This window comes from Girardinichthys multiradiatus, chromosome 5, assembly GCF_021462225.1.
Source record: "Girardinichthys multiradiatus isolate DD_20200921_A chromosome 5, DD_fGirMul_XY1, whole genome shotgun sequence".
Lineage (NCBI taxonomy): Eukaryota > Metazoa > Chordata > Actinopteri > Cyprinodontiformes > Goodeidae > Girardinichthys > Girardinichthys multiradiatus.
The window spans coordinates 19421888-19443913 of record NC_061798.1 but is presented as its reverse complement, the minus strand read 5'-3'; the positions used below and the strand labels follow the sequence as shown (position 1 = coordinate 19443913).

At 39.7% G+C, this 22026-nt stretch overlaps 1 protein-coding gene across 4 annotated transcripts in view; it reads left to right on the top strand.

Annotated features, from left to right (window-relative positions):
• The window catches only part of fbxo41 (F-box protein 41), an 87579-nt gene that overhangs the window by 37835 nt on the left and 27718 nt on the right, over positions 1 to 22026 (top strand). For all 4 annotated transcript variants that reach the window (XR_007038287.1, XR_007038286.1, XM_047365270.1 and 1 more), the window contains exon 4: positions 16997 to 17204. Coding sequence is in view for 2 of the 4 variants with exons in the window: in XM_047365270.1 (XP_047221226.1) it covers positions 16997 to 17204 (208 nt within the window). In the remaining 2 variants the exon portion in view is untranslated. The remainder of the gene's footprint in view (positions 1 to 16996; positions 17205 to 22026) is intronic.

The window sequence follows — 22026 nt, the reverse complement described above, 5'->3', positions numbered from 1 at the left end:
GATACAGCTCTTTGAACAACTCATGATGTATCATTATCAAATGCTTAAGAAGCACAGTCATGCCAAATATTACAGATGGAGAAAAAATAATGTTCATTATCTGCAATAAAAGCAGCAGCAAAAACCAGTTTTGGTTTCCTTCTGGCACAATGTCACCAAAAAGTAGATGAATGTTTCTTACAAGACAAAGAGTCTGAATAGAATTGAGCCCTATATTAGTGCCACTATTGTCCAAGTTAATCCTTGTAGGTCGATTTTTACGCTCCACATATCCATAGTCAAAGGCATGAATTCTAGACAACAGATCAAGTTTCGACAAAACATTTTCTGAGAGATATACCAACAGTAATTTCAGCTCATACTGACCCACACCTTCAAGAATGTCATGCATAATGTCCAAAGAAAAATTATGACAAACATGAAAGAACTGCAGGTTGTTAAGAGTCGAGTTCTTTTTTAAACCAAATACAGATAACTTATGTGTCTGACAGCAACTCATTGCAGAGCATTTCAAAAAGTTCCTTTCAACGCAAGATTATTTTGGGGTCATCCTCATTGTAAACATTCTGGGCATCATCTTTTTCTATAAGCATAAACGACACAAATAGCGTCCACTGAAAGATTCTGTAAATCCTAGAATTGTGTGCATCCCTAAGTTGTCCCCAGTTACCTGACATATAGTGCCAAGGACTTTTTCTGCAGAAAATAGCAAATCAAGTCCACAACTCTCAAGAGTTTTTGTCATTAATCAGTGGCTCTAAAATAGGATCAAAGCCATATTTTTTTTTAAATCTTCAAACAAGGCAACCAAATGAATATTCATCAAAGCAGAGTTGAACTTTGGTGGCAGATTTCTGAGGACAAAATACAAAGCACCTATTTTGTGAACACCGCGTTTTGAAACCAGTGGGTTAGCAGTCAAAGTCATCATAGAACAACTGGATTTGTAAAGAATTCTGGTGTTTAGAGAAAAATGGATGTGTCTTAGAATAACTTCTATCACAAAAGTCTTCATATCTGTCTGGTCTTGATGTACAAGTTTCCCCAAGCAGATTACGAATATCAGTGTTTTGGCACATGAATTTTATAGTTTCCAAAATTGGTATGTAAACAAATGTATTGTTCACTGGGACTTGATCATAAGTTCCTGTTTGTTTATTTCGCCTTGTATCAAATCGAATTCCTAGAAATCTTTCGACTGGTTCCACAACACCCCATTTTTTGTTGAAATAATTCAGCCTTTTACTTTCAGTACTGAAGTTAATGAATGGGTTTTCAAAAGTCTGCAGATCTGTTTCTAATGTAGCTCGTACAGGATTATCTTTAGGCACAGCAGACAGTCCATGCTGCTTAACCTGAGAGTGCAGTTCAGTACCAAGATCTTCCAAATCACCAACAACTGATGAAACAACACTATTTGCTATGTCACTTCCCTGTAGTTTAGCAATAATTGAAGCACAAATATTTCCTGTCTTTTCTTTGTTTCTTTTGCCTGATCCATTGTCCTTAAAAAAGTCAGACTCTGTGTTCTACATGACACTTGTTCCAGCAACCTATGAAGTATCTTGGAGCATGTGGAAATTAGTTTAAAATGACCCTGGCCTTGCTGCATCTCCATCATTAGAAGAAACCTTCTCATGAGAACTAATTAAATGTTTTTTGAAACCTGAATAGGTTGAAAACTGATGCCTACAACGATCTTGTGCACAAGACCAGCCTTAAACCTGGTGCTAGGATAAAAACTGTTGTCAAGTCTTAAATGAGAGATCAAGGCCTGGCAAGGAACATGCAAAGCTTCACAAATGAAACACTACTTTAAGTACTTTAGTTGAAGACTTTAGTACGAAACTCACGAACTTTGGGAGACTCATTTGTTGTTGCTACATCGATATTGTAGACTGGTTTGCATGAAGGTGAAGAGCTGGCCCAGGTACTCATCGTACGACAGATTGAACACGTAGTGGGATTTAAACAGTTCATCAAATGCACCCAACGAGCTTGTGGCTTGGCAGGGGTTGAGCTGTTTATCCACAACACTGTAGAAAGTATCAATCATGTTCCTGGTTCGACCAACAGCAAGGATATATGGTTGTCTACCATCTCTTCTTCGAAGGTGTTCATCCAAGCTTCAGCATGACTGAAAACAGAAAGATAACACCTTGCACTGAAGTTTAACTGGCCACTTAGGTCTGTACACCAGAAAAGTTTAGATGTTTTCTGGCAAACTGTTTGCGTGTGTCAGTCAAAGAAGTCCTCGCTGTTGAAGACTTGTTGGAATTGTAGCCAACATGAAGATGTTCAGTCCTTTGTTTGCCTATGCCTTTCCAAGTAATTTTAAATTGAGTTTATAAATATAAAAGTACTGGCTAATTGGATATAAATAAGACCAGCATACCTTGTGAAAGTGCAACATTTTGTCCACTGCATCACTGGGGCTTATCTTGCTCTTCCGTCCAGCTGTGGGTGGCAGGAGATGGAGGAGTAGCAGCAGAGAAGCCATGTCACTGTCCCAGGCTATCGGGAGGAAAATGAGGTGAAACAAGCCATTATCGTCATAAAAAATTATTTTAAAAAATCATGTTGATTAGCTTACTGGTGTCATCATTCTCTGTCAGTTTCTCAGCAGCTTTTAGAAGTCGGCATAGCTCAATTGACTGAGTCATTGATAACCTTGGACCTGAATGTTGTGTCCCACTTTTCAAGCATCTCTGAGGCTGTTTCAACTCCAAACAGCAGAAGGAAGTCTTGATTCAGCTGTTGATCATAAGCATATAAATACACAAAATTCCAAGAGGTCAGAGTAGTGTACATTCAAGCAACAAAACAATGGAGTGCATATGAATGAAAAGGTCAACTCACCAGCCCTTTGACATCTAAAAAACGTGGAAATGTTTTAAAGACATCTGTGGTTCTCTGTGGGTCATGCACAAGGTCTTGGCGATATTGAAAGGTCATCTTCTGAAACACACTTCCCTCATCCTGAGAGTGAATGAGAAATTATATGGCGTCCCTGCATGCATCTCCATCAAGCTGCTCAGGCAAAGTGGCTGCCAATCTTCAGCACTTTGGTCCTTGTGCTTGAGCCGCTGTAGCCATCTTGGTTGGTCTTTTTACAGCATTTCTGTACATAGTCTTAAGGCGCCATGATAAATATCCAGTGCCATTCTCTGCATCATAGAAGTGCTTCTGTTAAGATATTTATAAAACATTACAAAAGTCTTAAATGGTTTTACAGAAATGTGGTAACAGCATTAATAAAAGGATAATCAGTATAAAGTAGGTTTTCCAATTTCTAATTCATGTGTAGTACTCCATTGACCAGATTCATTCAAATTGCAAGAGACCATTTTCACTCATTTTGCATCCTAATGACAATCTTTATGGCAGAGTTGAACTTTCTAGCATATTCCAGTTTCAACTATTTTGTTGGAAGTAGGTGGTGTCAACTATTTATTTTTTTTTACAAATATACGAATGTAGGAATGTCATATCAAATTTTTTGACTAAAGTCCCAAGATTACTGTCAGTAAAATTGGTGTTTTCTGGAAGTTATGTTTTAGACTTACATTGCCCTTTGGAGAAAAGGGATCCTTTAATGAAGGGAAGAGTGTTATGATTCCCAGGGCGTACTTCTCCTTATGTTTACAGGAAGGCATCCTCCTTTAGAAATAATATTCCACATCAGTTAATACTGCATCAAACTGCAATAGATGTTATCTAATGATACTGCTCATATAAACTGAAAAAAGACCACATTCTTAAAATACAGAAACATACAATTGAAAAACGCCCCAATTACTATGTTAATTCAATGCAATGTATTTTGAAAATTCATAATCTCAATATGTTTACAATCTAACAATTCACTTAACACTCACCCATGGCTGTCAGTCATATGGCTAGCCATTATGTTGACAAGCTTTCTCCTGGTGCGGTAAGTGAGTGACTTTTCTGCCTTGTACACTTCAATGACATCCTCACCCCCAGGTTTGTAAAGGAAGGCATTTTTTACCATCTATTTAAGTAAGAGAAAATAAAGTTTTCAGTGTACAAATCAGTCTTTCCAGATACAATTAATAGCAATATACCATAAGATTAAGAGTAAAAGTTGAAAATCAGTGGTTCAGAAGGGTTTCTCACACACAAAATGGATCCACAATTTTGGCCAAAAAAATAAATAATAAAATCAAAAAAATTGTTTAACCGGTTATGCAAGTGCAATATGATTTGTAATGAAACAGTGTTGTTTCTTATCTGCCTTACATTATTGAGTAAAAGCTATTGGCCGAACTCAATCATTCTGAATGTCACAAATACTCTGAGAAACTCATTCAGTATGACACTTTATGAATGGCAATGTCAATTACATATGCTTCCCTTGAGTACCTCCTTTGCAGTTTATGACTCAGTAACCTCTTAGGTAGGCCTGGGTATGACTTCAGAGCTGGATGTGCATCTGCCAATAGGAGTTCCATAATCTATTCGACTAGAGGGGTCGTTGTCACTTGAAGAAAGTGATGTGTTGGTATCTGTGAGGGAGGATGATGTTGAATGATCTAAAAGAGAGAAGTCTTAAAATAAACAAAATTAACCAAACATAACTGACATGCCTGAAAATGTAGCATTTGGTGGTGGCCCAGACACTGGTTAAAAAAATAAAATCTGATCCCACATTTTCAAACTGTATTTGCAATTAGATACAGATCTTTCTTTGAAATATAATTTTTGATAATCTACTTTGTTATAGTAGTCAGTGCAGAGACATGATATCTCAACTGATAATTGTGAAGCAGAAAAACCCTGAACTGTTAAGGTTAATATAGCGAAGGACCCCTGAATGCAGACGAGCAGGCAGCATGACGGTGAATTAAATGATTTAATTAACAAAAACTTACTACTGAGGGTGATGGGAAAAACAGACATGGGCAGGCTAGCAAAACAGGCTTGGCATGATCAAAAAGGACAGACATGAACAGAGACAGTGATCCAAAAAACAAGACATGAGTATGATCCAGAAAATGTTTCCGCGACGAATGACAGAACAGGTGTGTATTTATGGAGCGTGAACCAGGTGAAGCAAGAAGACAGATTAGCTAGGTGCAGGTGAACCGAATAAAGTAGATTGACAGGACAAAACGTGGCATGAGCAGAATGGAAACAAAAACACAAAGTTCAGGTGGGCGTCCATGAGACCATCCCCAGCGGGCACAAAGTTCAGGCGGGCGTCCATGAGGCCATCCCGAGCGGGCACAAAGTTCAGGCGGACAACCATGAGGCTGTCCCGTGCGGGCACAAAGTTCAGGCGGGCGACCAGGAGGTCATCCCGTGCAGTCACTAACTTCAGGAGGAGTCTGATCAGCCGGCGACGGCGGTGAAGACCTGGAGATTGATCAGGAGGCCGGCCAAGCAGAGTAGAGGACCGTCGGTCAGGAGGCCGGCCAAGCAGAGTAGAGGACCGTCGGTCAGGAGGTCGGACGAGCAGAGTAGAGGACCCTCGGTCAGGAAGTTGGCCTCGCCGAGTAGAGGACCCTCGGTCAGGAGGACGGCCACGCCGAGTAGAGGAACCTGGGAGCTTAGAGTCAGGCCTAGAGTCAGGCGCCTCATTGTCTGGCACCCCATAGTCAGGCGTGGAGTCTGGCGCCCCATAGTCAGGCGTGGAGTCGGGTTCCTTAGGCAAAACGTCAGTCAGGCCTGCAACAAAGTCAATCTCACACAGTCAGTTGGCTGAGGAGCACAGCAAGTCAGCTCGGGAGCACAGTAAGTCAGCTCAGGAGCATTGTCAGTCAGGCCTCGAATACAGTCGCTGGGCCCTGGAGCTATGGCCATAGGCAGTCCACCCACGGACCCCTCTGGCACAGGCAGTAGAGGTGGTTCGTCGTGAGCAGAATGGAAATCCAAGGATATAAACTAAAAGAAATACAACTAGAAAAACATGAAACTAAAGCATAACCAGATCCAAATACCTAACTTGACAAAACATGAACTACAAGACAAAAACTAAAGCATGACCAGGATAATAATAAACAGAAGCATGAATCAAGAACTGTGAGAAACATATAAGAAAAAAAACAGAAATCAAACAACCCCAAATCATAACATGAACATTTATTACAACTGATTTTATAATGAGACATACCTTCCTCTGAAACATATTCTTGTGTTGTTGGACTTGGACCAGGATCAACCTGCATCTCAAGAGTGATGTCTTCCACCAGTGTCTGTGTTAGGTAGTTAATAGATGTCATGTGATCAGAATTGGGTTACAAAAAATAACTACACATTTTTATCAAATATAAAACGGAGTAAAGAATACAGTTACACAAGAGGGTTGCCCTAAAGTCTATTAAACACAGCTATTGTCAAAAAACGAAATAGCATAATCAGACTTATGCCAGAAGCTTATTTTTTATTTTCCATAAGTGATTGATTTGGCCAATTCTAAATTATGTTCTAATGAATATCAAAGTAGGTTACTCCTCACTTTTCACTGATGGTGACAACCAATATCTGATTTTTTTTTTTTTACTTTATGTATTTAGCCCTCTTAAATACATGATGATACATGATGATACGCGATGATACGCGATGAAATCCAAAAAGGTGAAGCCTGACAGTAACCGGATGTACTTCTTGGTATTCTGGTACTTCACCTTGAGCAACATTGCCACATCTTTAGACTGCACCTTGTAGAAAAGGTGGAGAAACGCGGCTGTTAAACTTTATCAAATACAAGGAATTCATTTCTGAGACCGAGATGGGCCCATTGTGATCCACTGAAGCAAAGAACAAACCATCTCTTTTAGGAATTGTAACGTGTTCTGACCTCCAAAACGGAGCAGGTAGCAGGATGTTAGCTGTATTTCTGCATCCTGCTTGTGATGTAACGTTAACGAACGACCCGATTCAGCTCTTTATGAACGAGGGGAACTGGTCTATTTGAGACTCGTTCATTTAACATCAGCGCAACAACATCCTATTTTCAAGCAGTTTTAAATTTTACAAAACAATCATTTGAATAAAAATAACTTTAGTCAATCTTCCTCAGGTGTAAGGCCTACACTTAAACACATTTATTTTAGCTTAACACTTGATATTTGGCCAGATAAATAAGTTGCCACTCAAACATGAATGTAATTAACAGCTTGTGTTACGGGTCCCGAATTACTCAGGGACACAACAACGATTTTTTTCCCTTTCCCCCTGTAAAACATGCGGACAGTAACCGCTCTATGCAGGCGGGAGAGCTAGACCGCAATAGTAAAAAAGTTTTCCGCTTCTCTACAATATTTTTATAATTTCTACTAAATTAATTTGTAATAGTAATTATAGTATTAATTGGATATGTAATAATAATTATAGTGTTATATAAAATGTGTTTTGGATGTAGGCCTACCACACTTGCCTCAACCAGCATCAACGCCAATTCAGTCGCTTCACACTCCATGGTATGTTATCACAACAGTGATTACCATCCTGTAAAAGTAAATATATTCGGTTCTTACCTTGTTTAAGCCGAAAAATTCACATAAGTTCTTCGCCGTCTCCTGTCCTCTTCTTTCATCATTCATTGTAAAAGACAAAAGGCGCGCACGTCCAAACCGGATGTTGTGATCAACTCCACCTGGAGTGAATTTAACTCAGTCACAGGTGTTAACATTTAACTCATTTGATTGACAACGCTTGCAGAGTTTTTAGATTGCCACAAGTGTTAAAACAACTCCAAAATCAACATCCACCAACTCAAAATTATTAACACTGAAAAAACAACACTACAGATTTTGCTGTGAAGTAAATGTATGGTTCGGTCAATATCAATCTACATTTAAATAAGGATTTATGAGCAGAGGATCGTTTGTGTCTGTGGTTAGAAATGAGAAGTTAAGATGAGTGTCCTTCAAGTTTTGTGGAGTTCTTTGAAAAGAAAGGAAAAGAAAGCAGGAAGGATGCTGCAGCTTATCTTTTAGTCGATGCGTCCTTCGTTTCTGTTTAAAAGTTGAAAGTATTGAGGTGTGGTGTTGTATGTTACACTGATATCATTTCAAACACCACACTATATCCGCAGATGCTGGATGTCCTTTTTGAATTTTAATTTATCCACTGTTGTGGCAGCTTCCACAAAAAATATCCATTTGCCTTTGGTGAAATCAAATTAACAAGCCAATCATGATAAAAAGAGTAAGATCAATGAGTTTTTAGAAAAATGTGTTCTTATAGCTAGAGAAATCAAGAACAAAATATTACAAACCAGGGGTAACCCACCTAAAACTCTGTAATTTGAATTATTTGTGTTAATTGGCCTAGAGGATCATCTCCAAAATAGTTTGGTTTTACTTTTACTTAGTAGTTGGAATACATGATGTGTCATCTTTTTAAACCAAGTAGGATTTATATTGGGTATATTTTGAAATGCAACTTTTAAACTTCACTCCAGACCCAATAACCAAGTGGCTTAGTTGTTAATTCCACATATTTGCCGTAGGTGACATGGGTAGATTCATCCACTTACTTGTGACCCATGAGCCAAGACCTTGAACAGAGCTCCTGACCGAGGAGGACTGATGGCCAGTTTATATTTCTTTAATTTCCTAATATTTCTTCAAACCCAGCTGTCACCTTCTCCCACATTTTGGATAATATCTGCCATTTCCATTTTAGACAAGTTGTTCATATCTCTGATATTGTAAGAACATTTCTCATTGACATGATTCACATGAGCTCGCCTGGAGGTTTTGGGTTGAAACAGAGATATTTGAAAGGTTTCATTTACCTTAATTAAAAACCTAAGTTCCATCTGAACAAACTATGTTCCAACTATAGGGGGATCACACTCCTCAGCCTCCTTAAGGCCTGCGCGGGGTTTTGAAGAGGAGAGTCTGGCCAATAGTCGAACCTCGGCTTCAGGAGGAGCACTGTGGTTTTCGTCCCGCCCGTGGAACACTGGACCAGCTCTATACCCTCTACAGGGTACTCGAGGGTTCATGGGAGTTTGCCCAACCAGTCCACATGTGTTTTGTGGACCTGGAGAAGGTATTCAACTGTGTCCCCTGTGGTGCTCTATGGGGAGTGCTCCAGGAGTATGAGTCGGGGGGCCTTTTATTAGGGGCCATCCAGTCTATGCACAAGCGGAGCAGGAGTTTGGTCCGGCACTAAGTCGGACCTGGTCCCGGTGCATGTTGGACTCCAGCAGGGCTGCCCTTTATCACCAGTACTGTTGATAACTTTTATGGACAGGATTTCTAGGCGCAGCCAAGGGCCGGACGGGGTTCGGTTTGGGGACCAGTGGATTTCGTCTCTTCTTTTTGCAGATGATGTGGTCCTGCTGGCCCCTTCTCACCAAGACCTACAGCATGTACTAGGGCAGTTCGCGGCCAAGTGTTAAGCGGCTGCGATGAAGATCAGCTCCTCCAAGTCTGAGGCCATGGTTCTCGACCGGAAAAGGGTGGCTTGTCCTCTTCAGGTTGGAGGGGAGGTCTTGGCTCAAGTGGAGGAGCTCAAGTATCTCGGGGTCTTGTTCACGAGTGAGGGAAGAATGGAGCGGGAGATCGACAGACGGATCGATGCGGCTGCTGCAGTTATGGGGTTGCTGTGCCGGTCCGTTGTGGTGAAGAGACATGAGCCGAAAAGTGAAGCTCTTGATTTACCGGTCGGTCTACGTTCCTACCTCACCTATGGCCATGAACTTTGTGTTATGACCGAAAGAACGAGATCCCAGATACAAGCGGCTGAAATAAGCTTCCTCCATAGGGTGGCCGGGCACTCCCTTAGAGGTAGGGTGAGGAGCTAGGCCATCCGGGAGGGGCTCGAAGTAGAGCCGCTGCTCCTCCACATTGAGAGGCCAGTTGAGGTGGCTCGGGCATCTATACCGGATGCCTCCTGGACACCTTCCTCGGGAGTTGTTCCAGGCACATCCCGCCAGGAGGAGGCCCAGGACACGGCCTAGGACATGCTGGAGGGACTATGTCTCTCGGCTGGCCTGGGGCTTCCTCCGGAGGAGCTAGAGGAGGTGTCTGGGTAGAGGGACATCTGGGTGTCTCTACTGAGTCTGCTACCCCCGCGACCCGGTCCCGGATGAAGCGGAAGACAACGAGTACGAGTCTCAAAAAAAGACCCAACATGGTGTCCAGACACAAAACGCTTGTCTTCATATCTGGAGCTAATGCTAATTGCTTGAACTGTTTTTTTGCATGACAGACATTGACTAGAAATGTGGGATTTTTATATTGCGAAACTATAATGAACAGAATATCTCCAGAGCAGAGAAAGACAGTGAGGTATATTTTATTATAAATATAAAAACACTTCAGCCAACAACAGGATCACTAAACTGAGTTTATCCCCTATTATTGCTATGAAATATGGGGGATGTCCAGCATACATTTCATGAGTAATGTTCCTAGTCAATCCTGCTGTTGGGACCCACAGCCATGGATTTCAACATTAAACTCCGGTACGGACTTTTCTGGAACTTTCAAAATAAAGTGCATTAACCTTTTTCTGGCACAGCCAGGTAACGGGATAACTGCGGACTTTCTGTGACGCCACTACCCGAATAAAAGCACAGCTGTTGCTACATCCGCCCTCTTCCACCGGTGATCAACGGGATAGGGGAGACAAGCGCACTGATGTCTCTTTGCTGGCAAACAGACATAAACTCTTCAAACTGGATCCAAGGATGTCATACGATCATCGATCATATGCAAAGATAAGTACGAATGAAATACTGTCTGTGTATCTGGTATTTTCATTCATGAACGGGGAAATTAAGGTGTAAGAGTTGGTTACTTTTTCCTCTGAGGCCTGTGAAGCAAATTGTCCCAGAGAGGTTCCCTACAGAGACGCGCGGTCTCTATGAAGCCAAGCGGAGTGGTCTCCCAGTCTAGAAGGAAGACAACAGAGACCCCATCACCGTGCAGTGGCGTTGGCAGACAACGAGCCGTTCTTCAGCCACAGCTGGAGGTTAGCGGGTAGCTAACCCTTTTGTTCACAGAACGTACGCACCTTCTGATCGGGAGAAGCTGAGGAGGTTGGTGGGAAGCTAACCCTTTGTTCACTGCGGATACCTTCTTCAAACTTCATCATCTTTTGGACGTTTCCTCACCACGGTTCATGAGGTTAAGTGTTTTGGGCAGAGACAGATTTAGGATGAAATGATCTGAACTTTTGTCATTTTATGAAGTTTGGTTTGTTTGTGTGAAACTCTGCTTTTTTAGTGCTAGCAGGCTATCTGCAGCACACGTGCCCTGTTTGTGTTCTTTGTATGTTTTTAAAGTTAAGACAAACTTTATTTAAAGGGTGATTTTAAACAGAACATTGATCATAACGCGCCGTCCGCGCTTATGCATTTTAACCCTTTTATTAACCCTGGTATTTTAAAGGTATGTGTTTGATTGTGGGGCTAAGCTATTAGCTTCTTTTGTTAGCTCAACTGCTAACCAGTAAGAACACGTACTTGCTACTAAAGAGTATTTAACAGAAAGGTTGTTAGTTTTTAAGCTAGTGAATAATAGTCCCTGAACATCATTTACTAGATTTGATAACTAAGTAAACACCATTAAGCCCATTTCTCCAGAAAGATTTGGCTCTTTTCCAAAATACTCCCTTAATAATATTTCTTCAAATATTATGTCAATAAATAAAAGCAGCTAATTAGACACTGCTGAGGAATGGTCATCCAGAAGGTTGGTTTTATTCAGCAGATCATTATTTAAAACATTATTTTATTAAAATAATATTTTATCTGATCTTGCATTGTGAATGGTTGTCTAAACGTTTGCTGATTATTGCTTAAGTTAGTTCCAAGACTAACTTAACTTCACTACCAGATTCTTCAAGATAATCCTTGGTTCTCAAGCATAAACATTGCATGGTAATGTTCCATCACTCTTTTGGTCATGATTTTCAATCATCTTTAATCAACTTGAACTTTATATTGTACATAACCCATTAGTCTTCGTTATTCTTTAATTCTGCTTGGTAGTTCAGTTGAATTGTTTTAGCATAGTAAAGAGTTTGTTGATTGAAATATGTTTGACTTTGAGTTGACTTATTTTTGTTAATAAATTCTTGTATTTTAAGAAATTGTGTGAATTAATTGCATACAGGTCCTTCTCAAAATATTAGCATATTGTGATAAAGTTCATTATTTTCCATAATGTCATGATGAAAATTTAATATTCATATATTTTAGATTCATTGCACACTAACTAAATATATCAGGTCTTTTATTGTCTTAATACGGATGATTTTGGCATACAGCTCATGAAAACCCAAAATTCCTATCTCACAAAATTATCATATCATTAAAAGGGTCTCTAAACGAGCTATGAACCTAATCATCTGAATCAACGAGTTAACTCATATTTCTCACACACATAACAGCTTTTTTTATGTATTTGAAAGGCTCTATACATCACCCTGCTGTTATAAATCACACTGTCAGCAATTTGTGATTTGTTCTCCATAACTGATAAATAAAAAACATTCTTGGCTTAAATTCATCAACATAGAATGAACTTTTCTTTTTCAAACTAATCACTCTAAAGAGCTACATTAGTGATTTCTTAGAAAGACGTGTTATAGCTCAATGCATCCTGCATCCATCATCTCCTTGCCTCGTCCTTTCATCATCGTTTAGCCCATATTTCTCACACACCTTCTCCATTTACATTTCTTTAAGTTTGAGTGATACATGCTGTTAGTTGACAGTATGACACAAGACAAAAAAAAAAATTAATCAAAAACAATAGTATTCCATACAGGGATCAAAACGACCAACAACCCAGCAGTTATTGTTTGGTAAAGCAAAGGAAGCCTCTTTTTTTTTAAAGATATCTCTTGGCACTAGTGGCCTTTATTTCCATTTAGCAAACAGACAGGAAAGGGGTGAAGAGAGGGGAAGACATGCAGCAAATGTGCCTGGACCAGGGGTTGAACCAGGTCACAGTCCTCGCCGAAAACTGAAGCCTCTATAAATGGGTTGCACATTTTACCCCTGTACCACCATCGCACCCTGTCCTCCTCCATGTGGGAAATATGGCTTCATTCAAGGTCTTCAAAGATGTTTATGTGTTTCAGAAGATGAAAATGAACCTGAGGGTTTATGCTTCTGGCTTATCAGGTCTATATTAAACAAGAATGATAGCAAAAAAGAAGTTGATTTTTTTATCCTTGAAAAAGAAAGTTGTTTTTATCTTTTCAAGAGGAACTGGAACACATTTGGTTCAAGTGGATTTAACACAAATGAGGGAACTAGCTTTAGCTAGCCTTATACAGGTTTAAGTTATCCTCTTACAAAGTCCACAGCATTATGTGATACAAGGCTTGTTGTAAATAAATTCTGAATTTGAATTACTCTGACAGCATTTCTGGAGTCTTGTGAAGATCATAAGAATTGGGTCAGATGTTGTTCAGAAACTTTCACCAAACCAGGAACCCACTTGCTACCCACAAAGATGGTCTGTACTTCTAAACTGTCACATGTTCCTTAACTTACCACCTCTGATGGCTTATCTGAAAACACGTTTTTCAAACGTGAAGGAAAAGTGGCACATTCTGTAAAACATTATGTCCTGTCTATGAAATATGTATCACTTTGGATGCCTTCCTGTTTTGTACAGTGCCTATGTGTACTGGCATGAGTGGTGTAAAATTTCTAGTGAGCTACAGAATAAAGACACAGTCACATTTTGCCACAGTGTCCCCACCCCATTTTTATCTTGCCTATCATCTGACCACCTCGGGCTGAACGTTCCAGTTTCTTTATACAATCTATGACTGCCCCCAGGTGGTAAAGTCAATATTTGCTGAATTAATTAGAAAGTAGGTCAGACTGTCATGAGTTGGAAACACTTTAAGCAATCAGCATTCTGAGCTGAATGAATCTTTAACAGTGCAGACAGAGCGTCTGCATAGCGTAACTTGAAGGTTATTAACATCTGTTATTACCAAGTTACTGCAGGGACGTTTGAGTGGCAGTGGTGCCTTTGTGCCATGCAATGTTGATGGCATCTCTGAGTTGCAACGTTCATGCCAGAACATTTTTTCATGTGTCCAAAACAGGTGTGGCAGACTCATTTAGCTGGAGATCACAAAATGTAACAAGAGTCAGATGTCTATAAAGGGTTTGCTGGAGCATAATTTACCTAAAGCCACAAATCATCTGACCTCAATGAAACACAAGGCAGACTTACAGCAGTGTTACAGGTGTATAAGAATCTGTGAACATGCATCTTTATGTGTATTTAAGAGCTCTGTATAAGTCAGAGCTTTAAGTGTTCATACAGATGTCTAAAAGACTGAAAAGAGGAAGAATGTACCTCCCATCATTTCCTCCCCTTCTCTAACAAACCTCCAGTGTTTGCTTCCACATGGCTGCAGATTTTCATCTATTGTTTCAGCCCCTGCAGTATGTTGCTTTCTTCTTTCCAGTCATTGTGTTCTTTGCCTTTACCGGACACAATCCACTGTCTCTCAGCTTCTGCTTTCTTACATACCCCTCCTTGCTTAGGGATGTAAAAATAAAATATGTATTTTTATTTTCTTCCTTCCTGAATATAATATTTACCTTAATAAAGTTAACCAGAAATAAATGGACTACAGTTTGATCAGTTAAGATAGCTGTTTTGCGCAGTTAAAGGTATGGTGTCTGAGATATGATAAGATATGGTGTCTGCCAGGCATTTTATCCTTTTTTAACTGTAAGAGAAGGAAAAACTCCTGTTGGTTATCCTCATGTGAAGCAAATTTCTGATACAGCTGAATAATTGATGAAGGCAAGCTGCATGACTATGCTGATGCCAAATAACAAAATGGTTTCACTTACAGGTTACATACAAAAACACATATATAATGATTATTCTTCCAAGACTCCAGATAATGGTTTAGGCTGCTTTCATAGGTTTTCATAAATGGGGTAAGTCATTTTTCCTCATTCTTATACTTGAATTAATAAATAACAAAAAATGAAGTATCTTGACAGTGCTAAACAGTTGTGTTCCATTCACCTCTGAATTCAACCTCAAATGTGAAAAGTACATTATATGTACTGCAGTACAGTTGCAGGTTGGAAAAACAACCTGTTTATGTGCATTTATATTATGCCTGCAAGACATTAGGAAAACTTCACTATGCAATAATATTGGTGAACCTGGCAAATAACATTTTGACTTGCGATAAAAAGAAACAAATAATTAAAATGGGTTTTTGGTTCATAGCAGTCATAGATCCCAGATAATATGTAGTCTATCCATCCACTGGAAAGAAAAAAAATCATTATTTCTATTTCAACAATGAGGTTTTATTGAAGATGTTGCTTCTGGTTGATGTCTGCTATTTTGCCACTTAATCAACTTAGTTGTGCTTTCTTAATGAACTGACGACCAACTTTGACCAACCTCACCAAATATATTACAGCCAGAGCTTGAATGCTTGGTACCTGAATAATTAGCTGACATTTAATTCAGTTCAGTTAATTCTTCATGATATACATATTTTGTACAGTGATAATGATAAATTTAAGCAGCCCAAATTCATATGTTATGACAGCATGTTAACAATTAGGATCTGGACTGTGCTCTGTTTGAGACTTATTTTAGAAGATGCAAACTGAAAGAAGTACAAATGAATGTTATGATAAACCACATTGGATTTTAAAGTTGTTTGTGTGACTGGCTCTCTGACTGACCAATTTGAATTTGAAGAGTCACTCAGGTTTATTTCTCTGATTTGAATCTTGCAAACTTTCCTAATCAGAATTTTCTTTGTCCCTCATATAAATCTGAGTCATTTAAGAACAGGCATTTGTTGATAAAGCACCCTGGTCTAAAACTTAGTTTAAATCAGTTGTTATTAGCATGCATACTTTGCAATTTTTTCACACTTTTCTTTCACCTAATTTTCTGTAAATACGCTTAGATACATCAATCTGTTGATGTACAGCTGATTTAACAATGACCTTTCGTGGTAGCAATCTTCCCCATCATCATGTTGGCCATAACGTAACATTTCTCTATTAAAGATGGGAGATTAAAGATAGGATTTTTTTTAATTGGTATCATGTAATGTTAAAATTTTCTGTATTATAGCTGTAAGCTATAACCCCCAAAATTACCGGAAGTATACAACTGAAATATATATCACCCTGTGTGAAATCAATTAAATATATTTTTTTAATTGACCAGTTAAAAATAAATGTACTTTTAATAGACTAAATAATATGAATCTGTATGTTCTAAAAATCAATGGCTACACTGTTGTCGGAAAAACTCCCAAAACATATTTGCTGATTCGTTGCTTTTTCATGCAGCTTTCACATCAGCCTGGCAGTCAGCCACCTTGACTAATTCAGGATTCACAATTTTTGTAATCTTTGCCTGAAGATGAGTAAAGTTAACAGTGCCAGACACAAACTATTTTTATCTTGACATGTGCCCATTTCAGAAAAATTCATTTTGTGTTGCTCCTGTTGAGGAGCGGAGTCTGGGATGTATGATCGTTTGTTGCAGCGACTGTTGGACATTGGCTGGACATAAACAATCCAAACTAAAGACCAAAATACTAACAAACAGATTTCTGACCCATTTTGTATTTCTCCAGTATTGCCTGGAACATTTTTAATTACTCCTTTAACTTTCTCTAAAGAATTCCCTTCTGGAGGTCTTCTGTGCTGATAGTTGGGAAAGGAAATGCACCGGGATACATTAATGCAACTAAGCAAAAAGCTATGGCAAACAAGCAAAGTAAAGATCATCAGTTCACTTAGGAAAAGAAGTTAAAATGTATAAATGAAAATTTAGTTACATGAATTTAGAATACAAGGAATGTTGCCAAAAAGTCAAATTGTTGTTGCTCCAATTGTACCCACCTTGTGTATGTGGGATTTACCAGGTCAGCAGCGTGTCCCTTAACACTCCTGTCCCATTGGGAAATCAGATCAGGCTGTTGCTTCTGGTTTAAAGACTGTCCTCATAGAACTGCCTCATTCCTCCCGTGTCTGCAGGGAGGTTGCCCAGATCGACCAGTTCCTTCAGGAGACGGCAGCACGGGAAGCCAATGCCAAGGTGCGCCTGCAGCAGTTCATCGAGGAGCTTCTGGACCGAGCCGACCGTGCCGAGAAACAGCTGCAGATCATCAGTAGCTGTGGCACCACGCCGAACGGTAGCCTGGGACGCTGCAGCCTGCAGGCCTCCAAGGGCACCGGGCGCCAGGTTTGGATCTTTGAAATAATTTTCTGGGTTGGGATGGTCTGAACGTATTGTAAGCATTGCATGTGCCTTGTTTTGGTTCCATTTTGTTTTGTTTTTTTTATGTTAGAAGGAAAATTAAACAGATTCAGCAATACAGATTAAAATGCAATTACAATTTATTAGGAATGCTGAACTATCAGTCTTTGACACATACAAACACAGTCATACATGTATAGTATAATTAATTATTAATATTAATTCACGATAATAGTCACAGACATGTTTTACTTTTTAAGCCTGCAGCTCTTCAGAATTCCTAAACTCAAAGATCAGGGAGGTTTTTCGATTAAATTCCTTCAACAGCAGTCCTCAGATGACCTTTTCATCAGCAGACTACAGGAATGATGTACATGTTTTTAGTGTGAAACAGGACGTATGATCCTTGTCTGCTTATTATTCAGCACCACATCAGTCAGAACATTGAGTCTCTGCTGCAGTTTATCCTTACCAGAGAGTGTATTGCGTAAAGAGGAGCCTCTCCTGCTTTAAACTGACATCCAGATATTTTGTCTTCAGGCTCAGTGCTAGAACTGTGCCACTCTCTCCTTTGCTTTGTCTTATTAAACAACGATGGAAAAAAAAAACAATATCTAAAAGAAGGCAAAGGTTGTTCTTAAATTGCCACCTTTTTAAATTATTATCTAACACCTGTGGAAAAAAGGTGACCTGCTTCATATTCTGCAAATGTGTGCGCTGCCATGGAAACTGACTCCTGCTTTCCGTCAAGGTTTTAGCAGGATTTTTAATCAGATGTGCTTCAGATCTGCCTGAGACCAATTTTCTCTTTTCATTTTAAGTGACAAATCCTTTACTTGGAACACGATCAGTGACTGCACATTGGCATTGTTGATGCCTCATGTAGTGCAGTGTTTTCTCATTGTTCAGGATTTATACAAACTAACAAATTTGTTTGCATCCTTGTAAAGAAAATCTCACACAGATTGTTTTCCCAACCTTTAATTTGAGAACTTTTAAGAATGTATTGTAAGAATGTATTTTATTGTATTACTGTTTGAAATGTGCTGTTGGTAAAAAAAAAAGCTGAACAAATAATTGTTTTTAATAAAATTACTAGTGGCACACTTGTTGGTTCCCTAGAAATCCATTTAAAATAAATGTAACTGAAGAATTTATTTATTATGTATTATATGGGTTTTTAGGAGTGTGAAATTTAAAACTGCACCATAGAGTGGTATCTTGGGCCCAGCAAGTTTCCTTGGCAACCATTAGACACCGTCTACATGCCAGATTGTTGTTTGGGAGGCATGCAAAAGCCTTTTCTGTCCTACTATCACAAATGTAAACATGTAGTTTGCTAAAGTTTTCTGAGACTTTAACTGACGCTGTTTGTGCTTTGGTCAGATGAGAGTAAAATCTAAAAAAATGATATTTAACAAAGGATGAATGTTTGACTGAGACTCGTCTCTCTGTTATGTACGATTGAGAATATGAGATGTTTTGTTTCTCCTCATAAAAGTACTGGGGACTTTGTCATATTGCATGGTTTTATGAACTCTTTGAAATAGCAGGAGATTTAAATAAAACCTGGTGGAATCTACACGTAAATTAAATATGTTGTCAATGTGTCTTTTAGTAGTAAATGATCCAAAACCTATGGTTAAATCAACACAGATATGGTTCAGCAGACACAAAGTCACGTTCTTCATTCACCTTCTTCCACAGCCTTCCCAGTCCTAAGAGCTAGATCCTAAAGAAAACATGCGAGTTGAGCTGAAGAGAACACAGCATAGTGCCATTTTCAGCATAAGCAAAGCTCAGGTGTCCTGTAAATGCCTGCTAATTACATTTTCTTTCTAACAGGACTGGAAAGTTGCAGTGCTTTTACCATAATCATTCTGAAATGCAGTGTGAACCATTACTGACTGAAACTGTTGCCTAAATTTAGATACATTCTGTTAAGATTTAAGATGTCTCTCAGTTTCATGTTTGCATGCATCTGCACTGTCAAAAATCAGCATGATGAGTACAAGTGCAGAGTCAGGCTTAAACTGCTTAGCACCTTGGAAGGAAAGCCCGGAGATGTCACCCAACCAGCCACCTACCTTCACAGCCTCTCTTCCTCCCTCCATCTCTCCATCCGGTGTCAGCAGGGTCGCCCTCATCTCCGAGGAGATGGGTCTCAAAGCCAAAGATTTATTTGAGTGCTGTTTCCGGCTCTCTCTGATTTTAATTCCAGGCTGATTCAAAGTGTTTTCTCACAAGAAACTAAGAGAACACAGCTTGAATGCATGTGAAGTGTTTGGTTGAATTTATTTTGGCTTTGTTACAACAAGACGACAAGAGCTGGAAGCTGAATTTCATCCAAACCCTTTTCAGATGAATGAATTATTATTTTATCCATGGTTAGAAAATTTGACCTTCCTTTGCTTTCTTTCAATTTGTCTCAGGCTGAGAGCCTCAGACAGTTGGCCTGTTTCCTGCATGGTCCATTTTCATTGGCACCTAGCCCTAAAACAGGCTGTTTGGGAAGGAAGTAGGAAATAAAGGAAAAAAAAGAGAAACTGTGATTGTGTTTGCTCTGCCTCTGAGGCATGTCAGTACACAGACCTACACCTGGCACTGCTTCACACAGGTATGCACGCTCTTGTGCAAACAGCTAGTGCTTCAGTGATCCAGCAGCCTTGAGTCATGTGTGAAAGTGTGTCGAGAGGAAATTGTTCCCAAGCAAACAGCAGTGCGAGTCACATTTTAAAACCTATGAAAAAATGACATTATAATGTGCTTTCAGGGTACAACCATGTGATGTACTTACTACTTTTTCCTGCCGATGGTAGAGTTTATGGACAAATATTTATTGATCAGTCAGTATGGTTCCTCTAACATTTTCCTCAATAACAACCTACGTTAACAAAAACTGTCATGACGATCAGTATCCTGCTGAAATCTTCAGCTTGATGGGCCCTTCTGTCTGTAGTTTATATGTTCTACTGTGCATGGGAGGGTTTTGTCTGGTTTCCTCTCACATCTCAGAAAATATGCATGTTACTGCAATTGGAAGTTCCTAATTTGCTGTTAGGCGTTAGTGTTTGGGTGAACATGTGTGGACTGATGACCTGTCCAAGGTGTGTCCCACCTCTCACCCACTGCCTGCTGGAGATAGGCACCAGCCTCCAGTACCCTGGGTAGAAATAAGTGGATGTAGACAACTGTTAGATGTCTTTGAAAAAATTGGAAACATACTCAGTGATTTATTGAAACAGGCAAACAAAAATTTTAAATATACAGGTCCTTCTCAAAATATTAGCATATTGTGATAAAGTTCATTATTTTCCATAATGTAATGATGAAAATTTAATATTCATATATTTTAGATTCATTGCACACTAACTGAAATATTTCAGGTCTTTTATTGTCTTAATACGGATGATTGTGGCATACAGCTCATGAAAACCCAAAATTTCTATCTCACAAAATTAGCATATTTCATCCGACCTATAAAAGAAAAGTGTTTTTAATACAAAAAACGTCAACCTTCAAATAATCATGTACAGTTATGCACTCAATACTTGGTCGGGAATCCTTTGGCAGAAATGACTGCTTCAATGCGGCGTGGCATGGAGGCAATCAGCCTGTGGCACTGCTGAGGTCTTATGGAGGCTCAGGATGCTTCGATAGCGGCCTTTAGCTCATCCAGAGTGTTGGGTCTTGAGTCTCTCAACGTTCTCTTCACAATATCCCACAGATTCTCTATGGGGTTCAGGTCAGGAGAGTTGGCAGGCCAATTGAGCACAGTGATACCATGGTCAGTAAACCATTTACCAGTGGTTGTGGCACTGTGAGCAGGTGCCAGGTCGTGCTGAAAAATGAAATCTTCATCTCCATAAAGCTTTTCAGCAGATGGAAGCATGAAGTGCTCCAAAATCTCCTGATAGCTAGCTGCATTGACCCTGCCCTTGATAAAACACAGTGGACCAACACCAGCAGCTGACAAGGCACCCCAGACCATCACTGACTGTGGGTACTTGACACTGGACTTCTGGCATTTTGGCATTTCCTTCTCCCCAGTCTTCCTCCAGACTCTGGCACCTTGATTTCCGAATGACATGCAGAATTTGCTTTCATCCGAAAAAAGTACTTTGGACCACTGAGCAACAGTCCAGTGCTGCCTCTCTGTAGCCCAGGTCAGGCGCTTCTGCCGCTGTTTCTGGTTCAAAACTGGCTTGACCTGGGGAATGCGGCACCTGTAGCCCATTTCCTGCACACGCCTGTGCACGGTGGCTCTGGATGTTTCTACTCCAGACTCAGTCCACTGCTTCCGCAGGTCCCCCAAGGTCTGGAATCGGCCCTTCTCCACAATCTTCCTCAGGGTCCGGTCACCTCTTCTCGTTGTGCAGCGTTTTCTGCCACACTTTTTCCCTCCCACAGACTTCCCACTGAGGTGCCTTGATACAGCACTCTGGGAACAGCCTATTCGTTCAGAAATTTCTTTCTGTGTCTTACCCTCTTGCTTGAGGGTGTCAATAGTGGCCTTCTGGACAGCAGTCAGGTCGGCAGTCTTACCCATGATTGGGGTTTTGAGTGATGAACCAGGCTGGGAGTTTTAAAGGCCTCAGGAATCTTTTGTAGGTGTTTAGAGTTAACTTGTTGATTCAGATGATTAGGTTCATAGCTCGTTTAGAGACCCTTTTAATGATATGCTAATTTTGTGAGATAGGAATTTTGGGTTTTCATGAGCTGTATGCCAAAATCATCCATATTAAAACAATAAAAGACTTGAAATATTTCAGTTAGTGTGCAATGAATCTAAAATATATGAATGTTA